Genomic DNA, 13,674 nt, shown 5'->3' with positions numbered 1-13,674 from the left:
ATGACAACTATAAAGGATAAAGACAGTGTGGTGCTGGCAGTTTGTTATCACCGTAAATGTTATTACGAGTATGTGATTGACACATACCACAAACAGAGTGAAAGTAAACTCCAAACTCAGAAAGTGAACTATGACTCAACATTTGACATTTTCTGTGATAAAGTAAGACTCATTGATGGAAAGCAATCTATACATATGAAGAAGTTGTGTAAGATGTTCAATGACCTACTCAGAGTATGCGAAGGTCAGGATAAGGCCAACTACCAGGCAACAAGCCTGAAGAAAAGACTGCAGGAACGGGACCCAGACATGATTTTCTATCGTCCACCAAAAATGTCTGAGAGCGAAGTGGTGTACATGAAGGGCATTGATATTGATTCCATTGCTCATGCTGCTGTTGTAGACAGTAGCTCTACAACAGAAACAGAGTCAACTACAGAGGATGAAGCCAGCCAGGATCCACAGCAGGGTGACTCAGGCCTCAATTTACATGTTCTACACTCGGGAGCACTCATGATGAGGGATGACCTGAACAAACACCAAAGTGTGGACATTACATGGCCCTACTTGGAAATGGTGGAGCTAGCACTGGAGCTTATACGGGCAACTCGTACTTCGAACTGGCCGAAACACCTTGCGATCACGGGAGTGTCAATGCCCTGGTACTTTGCGTACGATCACCTAAACTATGCAAGGTACTTACTCGTTTACTGGCTGGAAATGGCCGGGCAAGAGCACTCCCACCCAGACACCTATCAAGCATGCATGGATGGCAAATGGACTGCCCAACGGCATACTCGTTATGGATTTAGTAGTGTTGTGTGATCAGATCATAGAGCACACTTTAAATAGGGACAGCAAGACCAGTGGAGGCATCATTGGTTACACTCAGAAAAGAACAGCTGTGAAGAAGTGGATCCTGTCCCAACCAGCACGTGCGGAAATCGCAAGGAAATGTGAGTCCATGGCGGGTATCCATGACGAGCCCCGAACGAGAAAGGATTTGGATATGTCGAGCTTGAAGAAGAACGAAGCAGCGGTGGTACAAGTGATGGACACAGTACTTCAAATGATTAACCCTCTCTCTGGCGCTCACCTTGAACTCGTCAATATTAGTTCAGGTGTCATCACACCGCCAGCCACTTCCGCGGACTTGATGAACGCGTATGTCAAGGGAGAGAATGCTGTCGTGCAATTCATGCGTGATCGGCTTCTCTTGGGTGAGGTCCCATTCTTCAGTCCGATTTCGAAGGCCAAATTGGCAACTTTCTCGAAGGCGCGAGGCAAGTTGGCGACTCCCCACCAGCAGACGACGAAGGTTGAAATTGCGAATGAACGTCGTCTTTTCACACGACTGCTGTTGATTGGCGAGAAAAGCAATGTAACACTCCACGATCTGCTCGCATACCCACTGGCGAACATATTGTGACGTCCACGGGACTTGAACAGTCCCGCCAACGTAGAATGAGCCGAAACGATGGAGGCGGTTTATTTATTTATAACCCAAACATGGCGGTTCTAATTGCTCTACCGCAAACGGGACGAGGAAGGTGGCACGAGTCACTTTTCACTGAGTTGATGATGTTTATTTGTTTTTATTATTAGCCAGAAATAACAAGACTCGGCAAGAAGAGGGATCCGGGGCGATTCGACGGGATGGTGTGGGATCGGGCGTGGGGAAAACACAGACAATTCCAATGAATATACAGATCTCAAACCCTCGAAGGCGCCAAGTACGCACACACACACACACACACACACACACACACACACACACACACACACACACACACACACACACACACACACACACACACACCGTAGCTACTTCTGGTGGTCAGGCTGGACCGTGGTGTGGACGCAACTGTCCCTGGATTGGCGTCGGACGAGCTGGCCTTGCTCTCGTCGGGGGGGGGGGCAGGAGAAACCGTGGTGCTGTCGACCTCCTGGTCCTGGCCCAAGTCCGCTCACAGCCGCCAGGGAACCAGTTCTGGCGCCAAATTGCGAGCAGGAGAGGGAGGCAGGTTCGACCCCGTACTCCGAGTCAGCAGAACCCCAGAGCCAACCAAGGTGAGGCACGAGGCTCAGCAAGGCTCCAAGACACGATGAAGAACACAATCGAATCGGCACAACAACAAGTACGCTTCCCGTGCAACAGCCTTCACACCAAAAAACACGATCTTTTTGTCCCGATCTTCTTCCTCTTCTTCCTCCCCGAACAGAACCCTTTTATCCTCCTGTCCTCGTCACTTCCAATCGAGCCGTTTATTGGCCCACCGCCGTCGCCTTCTGCCAATCGTGATCACGGGGCGGAGCCATCCGCTGCACTGTCCTGTGACGTCACGGCCAGCCTCCAGGGACTACTAAAAGGGGTTTACGCAGACACACTTACCCTATCCCGTGTCCCTATCTAATTACGTGACAATTATCATTTCCCCCTTGAAGAAATGAACATTTACTAGACAACTTATCACCACTGAATTGCTACTTATTACATCGAGATCCTGGTAAACTCGAACAGCATGGCATACCTAATTAAACATCCTAATTACCCTTTGAATGCATACCCCCCCCCCCCCTCAAACGTAACAATATCTTTCCCGCTGGCATCCAGTGATGGTTCGATTGCTAAGACGGACAAAGCCAAACTCCGCAACCATATACTGAAACTGTGGCCCGATTGCCGTGTGGACGCTCGGCCTATCCAAGGTGCGACAATTGTGGATGGAATGGCCGTTATTCAGGCGATAAAGGCTGGTTCACTGCCTAACACTTTCGGCAAACTGGAAGAGATGGTGCTGATCATCGTAGTGGCCAAAGCACGACATAACCAATCTTTGAGACTGGACGTGGTGTTTGATACTTACCCACGTATCAGCAGCAAGTGCCTGGAGCACGCCAGACGAGCGGGCAGGGCGGGCGATCTTCAGGTACGAACAATCTACAGACGTGATCAAGCCCTTCCAAAATAGTGGGCCAATTATCTCTTGAGCGGAGTCAACAAGGAGGCGTTGATAGAGTTAATCGTCGACGAGAAACATCTCTTCATCAAAACTAGGCGACATGCTGTTGTACGTCAGTCATGCCGGCAAATGTGAGAAAATCGAGGCGTCGAATGGTGTCATGACTGTGTCGTCACTACCTGAACTTGAATGTGACCATGAGGAAGCTGACACGAAGCTCCTGCTGCATGCCGCTCACGTGGGACAGAATGAAGAGTCGGTGCGCATAGAGATTTTCGACGTGTGTGTGTGTGTGTGTGTGTGTGTGTGTGTGTGTGTGTGTGTGTGTGTGTGTGTGTGTGTGTGTGTGTGTGTGTGTGTGTGTGTGTGTGTGTGTGTGTGTGTGTGTGTGTGTGTGTGTGTGTGTGTGTGTGTGTGTGTGTGTGTGTGTGTGTGTGTGTGTGTGTGTGTGTGTGTGTTGGCTTTGGCTCACTCAAAGTCGATTCGGGCACGAAATTTCCATCTTGTCACAGGAAGTCCCAAGGACATTATCGTCGTTGACATGAGGAAGCTGAGTAATGCCCTGGAAAGTTCTGTCTGTGATGTGTTGATAGGTTTGCACAATTTCACGGGAAGTGATACCACCAGTGCATTCCACTGTAAGGGCAAAACAAGGCCATTTGACTTGATGATGAAGGGTCCCCATCTCATCACCTGTTTCGGGATCATTGGTCGAGGATTCACGCGAGATCAGACTATCATTCATGACCTGGAACAATTCGTCTGCGCCATGTACAATCAGCCGACCATGAAAAGTGTGGATGAGGCTGGCTTCAAGCTATTCTGCAGCCAGTCGCTGGGAGAACAGAAGTTGCCACCTTCAAGCGACGCTCTGATGCTGCATTGCAAAAGAGTGAACTATCAGTCTGCGATCCACCACCGCGTGACAGAGTTTTATAGAAGCCCCTTCTCCTACATTTCACGGATGGATGGAACGCAACGGAGCACTGATTGCTCACTGGCTGAACAAACCACCAGCGCCGAAGGAACTGTTGGAGGCGACGAAATGTAATTGCAAGAAGATGAAATGCGAGACCAACCAGTGTTCTTGCCGGTCAAAAGGACTGTCCTGCACAGAGTGCTGTGGGTGTCAAAACTGCACCAACGATGAACAGACCCGTGCAGAAATGGAACTTATGGATGATGAAAGCAGAACTGACGGTGATTCCTACCAACTGCGAATGCGGGTGTCACACTGCTTTTGCTGTGGTGATCTACTACAAAGTAGTATTCAGGTTGGTTCGCATGTAATAGTGGACTTGAGTTTTATAATAGCAGCAGTCAAGAGCCTAGTTCAGCAACCGCTTCAGAGCAAGAAATACTGAAGTTCTAAGACAGTAATCTTCTTGTGGCGGTTCCACTTTTCATCAGGCTTAGTCACGCAGTCTCTTTGTCTTTGATTTAATCCGTAATCGCCAATGTAACTGTCTTTAATAGGCGCTGTAACTGCCTTTAATAGTCAATGTAACTACCTTTAATAGCCAGTGTGGCTGCCTTTTAAGCAAAAAGTTGTCTTGGTCAACTCGAAGGCCTGTCTGGTTGGTCCAGACGTTTTCGGCCGGTAAAAATATGTAATTGCTTCGGTTTATGACCTTTAATTATAAACATCTTTAATAACAGTGAATAGGGCTCTGTATAAACATATTGTATCATTTTAAGACCTCACAAGAGCTTTCTTTAATGTACATATCAGTCTCTCCTTGATTCTTCATTTCTGTGTCAAAATCGTGCTTTAATGTTCGGTGTATCTTTAATTGCCAAAAATGACCAATTGTGTCACATCCTCAACGTGGAAACAAGTGGATTTGGACTCAGCGTTTAAAATTCTATGCCAAATTTCAACCAGATTGGTGATCTGCACAATGAAAATCATTTTCTGAAGGTAATAGCGAGTACCTCCACATGGTCTACAAGAGAGAGGGTGAGCTTGACCCTGCCCACCAAGAGAGAGGGTGAGCTCGACCCTGCCCACCAAGAGAGAGGAGCACTCGACCTCGACAGAGAGAGCTCCTGGACCTTGCGCGCGGTCCGCCTTGTATAGCGTGGGGCTCCGCCCTTCGCTCCTCCCCGTTTTCGGCTCCACCTCCCTTCGAGAAGGTTCCCGAAAAGGGGCGTTCCCTCATCCCGACCGCCTCATGCTGTTCATCCACCAATCGGCGGCGAGCTGCCCTCCCCCTGCCTCAGTCACACTCCTCAGAAAAACAGGCGGGAAAAATCCGCGCGCCCATCGGAACTCTTTTGGTTCCCTTTTACGTGAGACGGTTTTTAACGTGGCTTGTTGCTTGCGTGGAGGTTTGTTCAAAATAACAATAGAAAAAGAAAAAACGGCTATCTCAAAGAGTCGCAGCCCGGTGAACACGAATAAATCCCTTTAAACAACGGTGGGGAACTATCTGCACATAAACTTAGCGTCATAACTGATCTGAGGACCCTTTATGGTGTATCGCGAATTTCCACAGCCGTAACAGTATTTAACTATTTTGGTAATTTATAATGTTTTTGCTATTGTTTGTTGGATACAATGCCTTCAGAAGTATTCACACCCCTTGATTTTTTTTTTTCTTCTTCCCATTTTGTTGTGTTTCAGCCTGAATTAAAAATGGATTAATTAAAAAAAAATTGTCACTGATCCACACAAAACACACATAATGACAAAGTGAAAACATGTTTTTCGAAATTTTTACGAATTAATTAAAAATGAAATACAGAAATATCGAATTTACGTTATTCAACCCTCTGAATCAATACTTTGTAGCCTTTGGCAGCGATTGCAGCTTCAAATATTCTTGAGTATGTCTGCATCAGCTTTGCACATCTGGATTTGGGGATTTCCCCATTTTCCTTACAGATTTGCTCAAGCTCTGTCAAGTTGGATGGGGAGCATCTGTGAACAGCGATCTTCAAGTCTTTCCATAGATTACTTAATGCGATTCAAGTCTGAGTTTGGGCTGGGCCCCTCAAGGACTTTCATGTTCTTATTCTGGAGGCATTCCAATGTTTTGGCTGTATGCTTGGGGTTATTGTCCTGCTGGAACATAAATCTTTGCCACAGTCTCAGGTCTTTTGCTCTCTGAAGCAGGTTCTCATCAGGGATTTGCCTGTATTTGGCTCCATTCATTGTTCCTTCTATCCTTACAAGTCTCCCAGTCTCTGCTGCTGAAAAGCATCCCCAGAGCATGATGCTGCCACCACCATGCTTCACGTTAAGGATGGTGTTTGATGGATGATGAGATGTGCTCGGTTTCCGCCAGACGTAACATTTTTCATTCAGGCCAAAGAGTTCAATTTTCGTCTCATAAGACCACAGAACCTTTTGCCTCATGCTCTCAGTCTTTGGCGTGCCTTTTTGCAAGCTCCAGTCGTGCTGTTATGTGCCTTTTTCTCAGGAATGGCTTCCGTCTCTCCACACTCCCATAAAGCGTAGATTTGGGAGAGGGTGCAAATTCTCCATATATAAATGGGTATCGTGTAGCACCGCCTCTCGGTAGGGGAGGTTATTACAACTCTCCACCACTTACAGTCCAGTATTCCTGTCCCCATGTTTTCCAATGCAGTGATGTATTTTGAATTATCAGTGTCTGTATGTTTTTGCTTTATGCATGTAACCCGGGGTTTTTTTTTGTTTTTTGTTTTTTTTTTGCTTGTACACCGCCCAAATAAAGGTGTCAGTCAGAAGAACGTGTTACATTCCTGGAACAAGATTGCCCATTGGGCGAACACTCTGCTAGTTATGTGTTGATCAGTGACAAAAACATCTCGATTTAATCTTTTTTTAAATTCGGGCTGTAACACAACGAAATGTGAAAAAGTCAAGGGGTGTGAATACTTTCTGAAGGCACTGTACATTGCCAGATATAGTGATGTAATACATTTGTGCATGTATTTGTGAACTGTGGCAGGGTTTCTGTATTTGTAGTATGGTGGCACTTTGTTTATTATAAGAGTTTGACCCAGTTGCGAAGTATTTTAGGACCTGAGCTTTTGACTTCAAGTTTTTAATGTTCAGTTTTTCTCGAAAGAGTTATTGACATAATGCGTTTCCACTGTGTAAAAGGGATGTGCTTCTCTCTGCTGAAGAGCTGCAGCTTGTTGTGAGAAAAATCCTCAAAACATTCCCTATAATCTACCTGCAGGACATACCACCTCTCGTCTACCAACTGCTGCTTCTTTCTGCAAAGGTTTGCCTCACTCAACCACACGACTTCTCTCCTATGTGGTCCAATTTAAACACCATCTCCTGAAATGCACATTTTGACAGTTTAACTCATGATGGTTCTTGATCCAATCTTCAACTTAAGAGATGAGGTTTATTTTTGGTTTTTTTCACTGTAAATACATTGCTGCTGCTGCTACTACTATTACTACTACTACTACTACTACTACTATGACTACTACTATTACCCACACCCCCTCCACAAAATAATCCTACTTTTACAGGTCAGCCACAGAAGGTAGCTGGGTCCCACATCTCTCTCTCCCTCCCCCTCCTACATCTCTCCCCCCTCCCCCCCCCACATCTCTCCTCCCTCATCTCTCTGCCACATTCCCAAATCTTTTCCCCCATCCCTCCATCATCTTTTTTTCCCCCCTGAATGTCTTCCCAACCCCCTCCAACATCTCTCTCTCCCCCCACCACATCTCTCTCTCCCCCCACCCCACCATGTCTCTCTCTTCCCCCCACCCCACCATGTCTCTCTCTTCCCTTCCGCCCCCCCATCACGTCTCTCTCTTCCCTTCCGCCCCCCCCCACCACGTCTCTCTCTTCCCTTCCGCCCCCCACCCACCACGTCTCTCTCTCTTCCCTTCCGCCCCCACCACGTCTCTCTCTTCCCTTCCGCCCCCCACCACGTCTCGCTCTTCCCTTCCGCCCCCACCACGTCTCTCTCTTCCCTTCCGCCCCCCCCCCACCACGTCTCTCTCTTCCCTTCCGTTCCCCCCACCACGTCTCTCTCTTTCCACTCACCCCTCACCCCCACCGCATCTCTCTCTTCACCCCCACCATGTGTCTCTCGTATCCAACTGTGACCCCACTGTCAATTCATTACCTTTTTACCCTCTGTTTCCTTGCTTTTCCATGAGCCTCAATCTTGTGCACAAGAACAATAACTTCTATTGTTGTTAATTAAAGGACAGGACGAGTGATCTTTGTGGGGAGCAGAGGGGAATAAAATGAAGAAGGAAATGGTTGATTTATTTGCCGTAAAAGATGAAAATGCGCTGACGAAATGATTATTATTTTTTTGTTTGCAGTGTCGAGGCTCGTATGAGAGCTAACATATAGAACGTACAACAATGGGAGCAGGAGATGAGAGGTGGGAGAGGGAAGGTAAAATAACAGTGGGTTACAGAGACATGAGGAGATCTGTGGAAGGGAGAGGGATGGGGTGGTGGACACAGGGTAAACAAGATGGACACTACAGGGACTTTCAGGAAGCAAAGCAGGGAAATTGAAGCAGGTGGGTTTGGGGTGGATTTGTGGGGGAAGAAAAGCTTGAGGTTTTGGATGGGGGAAGATAGGTGGTGGTGAACAGCTGTTTTGAAGACCTGGAGGGAGAAGAGTCAGATTGAAGAGAGTGTGGGAGTTTGTTCCAAAGGTGGGGAAAAAGAGGAATGAAAGGGTGAAGGTGAGCAGTGATTCAGGATTTTGGAGGCTTCATCAGAAGAGGGTTGCTGGTGTACCTTGATTGCCCTGTGGAAATATTGGGGGGGGGGCATATCTCAGAGTAGGGGGTTGGGCCATGAGGCTGGAGAGGAGACGGTAGAAGACAGAAAGACCACCGACCTGCCTGCGGTGAGAGTGAGAGACCTAAAGACTCAGCTTCATCGCGGGAGATACCAATGATCCTAAATGCCTTGGCTTCCACAGCGTGAAGCCGAGAAAGGTAAGAGGCGGGAACACCAGTCCAGAAAGGAGAGTCGTACTCCATCAGGCTGCGGATGAAAGCTTTGTATGTGGTCAAAAGCTCAGGTGGGCCGAGGAAGGACTTGGCATGACGGAGGATGTCCAGTCGGCTACTGGCTTTGGAGACCAGGTTGGGAATGTGGTTTTCCCAGGAAAGATCATGGCAGATAGTGAGACCCAGAAGCTTGAATGAAAGGACTTTTTCAAGAGGATTGTTGAGAAAGTAGATTGGGGGTAGAGGGGGGCTCCAAACGGTCCTTTCGGAGAGACACAGTGAGAGTGAGATTTGTCAGGATTGAAAGACATGTTCCACGTGTTGAACCAGTTTGCGATTTTATCCAGATCTGCAGAGAGTGAACAAGCTGCTGCTTGCCGATCTGAGGATGACAGATGGTACGGCAGAGAGTGGAGTCATCAGCAAAGAGATAAAGAGGATTTTCCAGAGAGTCAGAGAGATCATTGATGAAAACCAGAAAAAAGAACAGGGCCCAGAACGCTACCTTGAGGAACTCGAGCCAAGACAGGAAGAGGGGATGAGAGAACTCCATTTAAGGCCACACGTTGGCTGCGACAGGAGAGGAAGCCTGCGAGCCATGAGTGGAGATTGCCTTGGATTCCAGAGGAAGAGAGTTTGGTGAGCAGGTCAGGGTGCCAGACTGTATCAAAAGCAGAGGATATGTCTCAGGATATCGCCCTGATTTAATTAATAATAATAAGGATTTTAATAATATTATCTCCATCACTGAAGGTTGATGGATGTTGTTTTCTCCCCTGTCTGTCCATCTGCTTGTAAGCAAGGTATTTCTAAAGGTTGTGGAGGGATTCGGCCAAAATTTGGTGGAGAGCTTGGGTATATGACACGAACGAAATCGTGAGATTTTGTTGATCCGGATCTGGATCCGAGAATTTTTTTAGCGATATTTTACCATTGAGTGATCTGGCTAAAACTGTACAGCACGATATCTCAAAAAGTTATGGACAGATTCGGACGAAACTTGGTGCACGAGTTGGTTAGGTGACAAAAACAAGCCGACTAAATTTTAGTTCAGGTCCGAATTCAGATCTGGCTTATTGTGATACAAAACGTAAACTAAGCTCGGTGGAGGTATACACTTCACTGAGTGCCCTTCTCGTTATTACTGTGATGATTAAGACTATTACGATTAATTTTATTATTTTGTAATAATGTTCATGTTATTATTATTGTAATTATTATTATGCCATTATTATCGGGCGGAATTGATTAATTTGTGGTGAAAATATATTTTACTTATGGTCAGTGTGCGAACCATTGACCCTCCTTTCCACCGCCTGTATGTAGATATACATGTATACGTCCAATTTTCCACAAATGAGATGCAAGTCGAGACGGCTTGGGTCTGTTAATCTGTGGGGGATGCGATAAGCATAGAATGCCTCGAGGACGTCCGGTTTCCAACACATTTCTTTCAGTTTGGTGTTAAACAACAGTGACAACTGTTTAAAAAGTAATCGTACGTTGGACGGAATTGACTGAATAGTTTGTGATTGTAATAATTTTTACTTCCGGTATGTGTGCCGCTCGAAACACTCCAATAAGCTATTTATATTTAAGCGAAAGAAACCCCTTGTGGAGAGGGGGAATGAAATTGCTGCATTCTCCATCGGGTGACCCTTAATCCTCCTGGCATGTTTGGTTGAGATTGGATAAGTAACGACCGAATGTATCACAGACTGACAGACATCAACCTCCATATTTTTAGTTTGTGTATTATCACTGGGGCTGAGACAATAGCTCAGACCTCTTGGGGGGTGTGAAAATAATTTATTTTCAACCTGTTGAGGCAAAAACATGATTTATTTTCCAGTGCCGACACACATTGGCAAACACGTAGTGCTGGTTAAAATGTGTCTGGTCATGAACTGTGTTGCAAAGGACGAACATCTGTGCCGGATTCTGCTGGCATTGGACCCATTCCGTTCTGGTTTGGGTGGGAAACTTATTGACTGCGCCATGACTTTCCGCATACTTGTCTTTGAGCTGTCTTGTCTGAGTTTGATTCATGTCCTGAAAATATAATGTCATGCAAAGGTTTCCCAGAAAGGGCATTGCATCAATGAGTACACCATCCATTACAGATAATGCAAATCTCCCTGTCCCATCAACTACTATTTGCTTGTTTAAATTAAGTATCCTTCACTATCTTTTGAAAAGAGTATCTCATTGTGTGCTCATTATGCTAGCTATATTGTAATTTATTTCCTGGTTGAACACTGCTACATTAGCACCCCATTATGTAGTAGTGGCTTATCCAGAGTAAATCCTCAACTGCAGAAACTTTCATGACCACGGATTATCGTGGGCCTGACCTCCCTTCTGAGGGCGTATGGAGCAACAACATAAAACGCATTATCACTGATCTGTTTATGTGGGTATCAATGGTGTTACAGCAAGGTCAACATGTGAAACTGCAGCATTATGCTCTGTGTTGCTTTCCAAAATTATATTATATATCCACTTCTGCCTCTCCTTTCTTCTTGACCTTTTGTCTAACTCTTCTTTCTGTCCTCTCTTGTTCTTGTATCCCCCTTCCATTCTCTAATCATTTCTTTCTCATGTTGTCCATCTCAAGTAACTTCATGACATGGCAGGTGAATGTGTGACTTCAATTGGACAGTGCCATATTCTTCTCTTTCATTCTCTCAACAGGGTCAGAAGCATGAGGTGCTCGATGGAATTGTGTCGTTTTTCAGCTGCTTGGACCAACGCTGCAAGAAAAATCAAAACTCGCTCACGTATGTCATATACATGATTATCGTTTGAGACAAAATGCAAATATTGTGCCTATTTCTGAGGGCCATTGCAATTGTCTGCAGGGATGGCAGTCAAAAACGTCGGTTTTTCATCTGTCATATGTGGAAGTTTTTTTTCAGATCCCCACCCTCTGTCCTCTATCCCACCCCTTCCCCTTGTCCCCCCCCCCCACCTCAATTTGCATTACCTCCGCCACCAACGACAGACAGATGTTTTCACCCCTGTTTGTGAGCAGGATTTCTCAAAACCTTATGGATTAATTTGGACAAAACCTTGTGGACAGGTTGGGTGTGTGACTTGAACAAATTGATTCAATTCTGGTGAAGATCTGGATTGGGATACTGGAATTTTTAATTTTTTTGAGTGATTCTTCACCATTGAGAGACAGTGCCAAAAATGATATATAGCACGATATTTCCAAAAGTTGTGCACAGATTACGACTAAACTTGGTGGATGAGTTGGGCAGTTGACGAGAACAAGTCGATTTGATTTTGGTTCAGGTCCAGATGCAGATCCGGCCTATCGGTGGAATACAAAACGTAAACTGTTCAGCCTGGCGGAGGAATGCTCTCCACTGTATGTCGTTCTAGTTTTTACTGGTAAGCCTGTTATGAATGCAGACATTTCATGACTGTTTGTTTGTGGGATTGTTGCAGTAAAGAGCCCGACCATGCAGAGCTTGTCGATTCATCCCTGTCATGGAAGAAATTAAGACAAGTTGAGGGCACAGTCATTCTGCACGTGGCTTTCGCCATTGGGTTGGACCAAGGCCTTGGCCGTGAGTTCATAAAAGGGCTCAAGGTTTGTTAACTGCACACTTTTGTTATGTCCTGCTCACTTATTGTATGATTTTGGATCATAGACCGAATATCACAAAATGCATTATTTTTAATGGCAATTTGGAGGCTTTTCCATTTGCTATGCGTCATGGATAAGCAAATTGGACAGCATTTGATTTTTGTGCTTGTAAGTTTATTTTGTTTCCATTCTTCGTTATTGTATGTTTTTTTTAGTCTCGCCCCGAAGAGGATGCAAGACCATTGCAGTTTGTGGGTCTTTGTCTGGGAATGTGTCCGTGTGTGTCCGTATCTACCTATATTTTTGCTTTTAAAATGTTTTTTTTTTTCTCTGGAGCTGCTTGTCCGATTGATGCAAAACTTTAAGCATAGGCGGGACTCTCCATGGAGACTATTTGATTGATAGATAACTCTGACGTCATGTTATGGCAGCTATATTGGATAAAAGGAAAAAAAATTGGACATCTTCTTCTCCGAAACTGCTCAACGAAAATAATTGAAACTTGGCATCAACTCCCCATGGGGTATATAGGGCAATAACGATTATTTCATCGGTGAAGTAGTATTTCAGCCATAATTGGTTGAATATAAATCCTTATCTGAAAAATCTGAAATTTAATTCATCTGATCTATGACCCAATATGAGTGAAAAATTGAATTTATGACGTTATTGGTCATGTGGTCTGGTGGCCATATTGGATTAAAAATAAAAATAATTCTTTTTCCATCTTTTCCAGAACCGTTTTCCTAACAGATTGATGTGAAACTTCATACATATGGTCGACTAGCCATGGAGAATATAGTTTGAATATTTTTTCATTTTCACTTTTATTGAGGCACTTTAGCCTTAATGTTCACAAAAGTTGGCGTTAAATATCCTAACTGGATGGTATTCATAGAATACATACCCCACGCAGTCTTGAGAAGGACTTGGTGCGAGCGGGGGAGGGGGGGGGACAGGCGGGGTAACTACCCCACAGCCCGGACCTATTTGAGGCCCGTAATTCTTCCTTCAATGATTGGTTGTGATGATAAAACACTCGGGGCAATTTTATTTTGTATCTCCCAAGCCACTCGGGGTGATTCCTCAACATGCCATTGCTATGGATAGTGACACCCTTCCTCGTAGAATAAACTAATGTGGAAACCTTTTACATGATGACAATCGTGGTAATGAC

The 13,674-nt window shown here is 45.4% G+C and overlaps 1 protein-coding gene across 8 annotated transcripts in view; it reads left to right on the top strand.

Moving 5' to 3' along the window:
• Positions 1 to 13,674, top strand: part of FANCI (FA complementation group I) — a 202,576-nt gene that overhangs the window by 61,572 nt on the left and 127,330 nt on the right. For all 8 annotated transcript variants that reach the window (XM_085849819.1, XM_085849817.1, XM_085849818.1 and 5 more), the window contains 3 exons: positions 7,057 to 7,180; positions 11,594 to 11,679; positions 12,356 to 12,500. In XM_085849819.1, the coding sequence (XP_085705945.1) occupies positions 7,057 to 7,180; positions 11,594 to 11,679; positions 12,356 to 12,500 (355 nt within the window). The remainder of the gene's footprint in view (positions 1 to 7,056; positions 7,181 to 11,593; positions 11,680 to 12,355; positions 12,501 to 13,674) is intronic.

This window comes from Eptatretus burgeri, chromosome 12 (genome assembly GCF_056783735.1).
Source record: "Eptatretus burgeri isolate ZD-2024b chromosome 12, Ebu_testis_v1, whole genome shotgun sequence".
NCBI classification, from domain to species: domain Eukaryota; kingdom Metazoa; phylum Chordata; class Myxini; order Myxiniformes; family Myxinidae; genus Eptatretus; species Eptatretus burgeri.
Note: the sequence above shows the minus strand (reverse complement) of the source record. Positions and strands in the feature narration are given on the sequence as shown.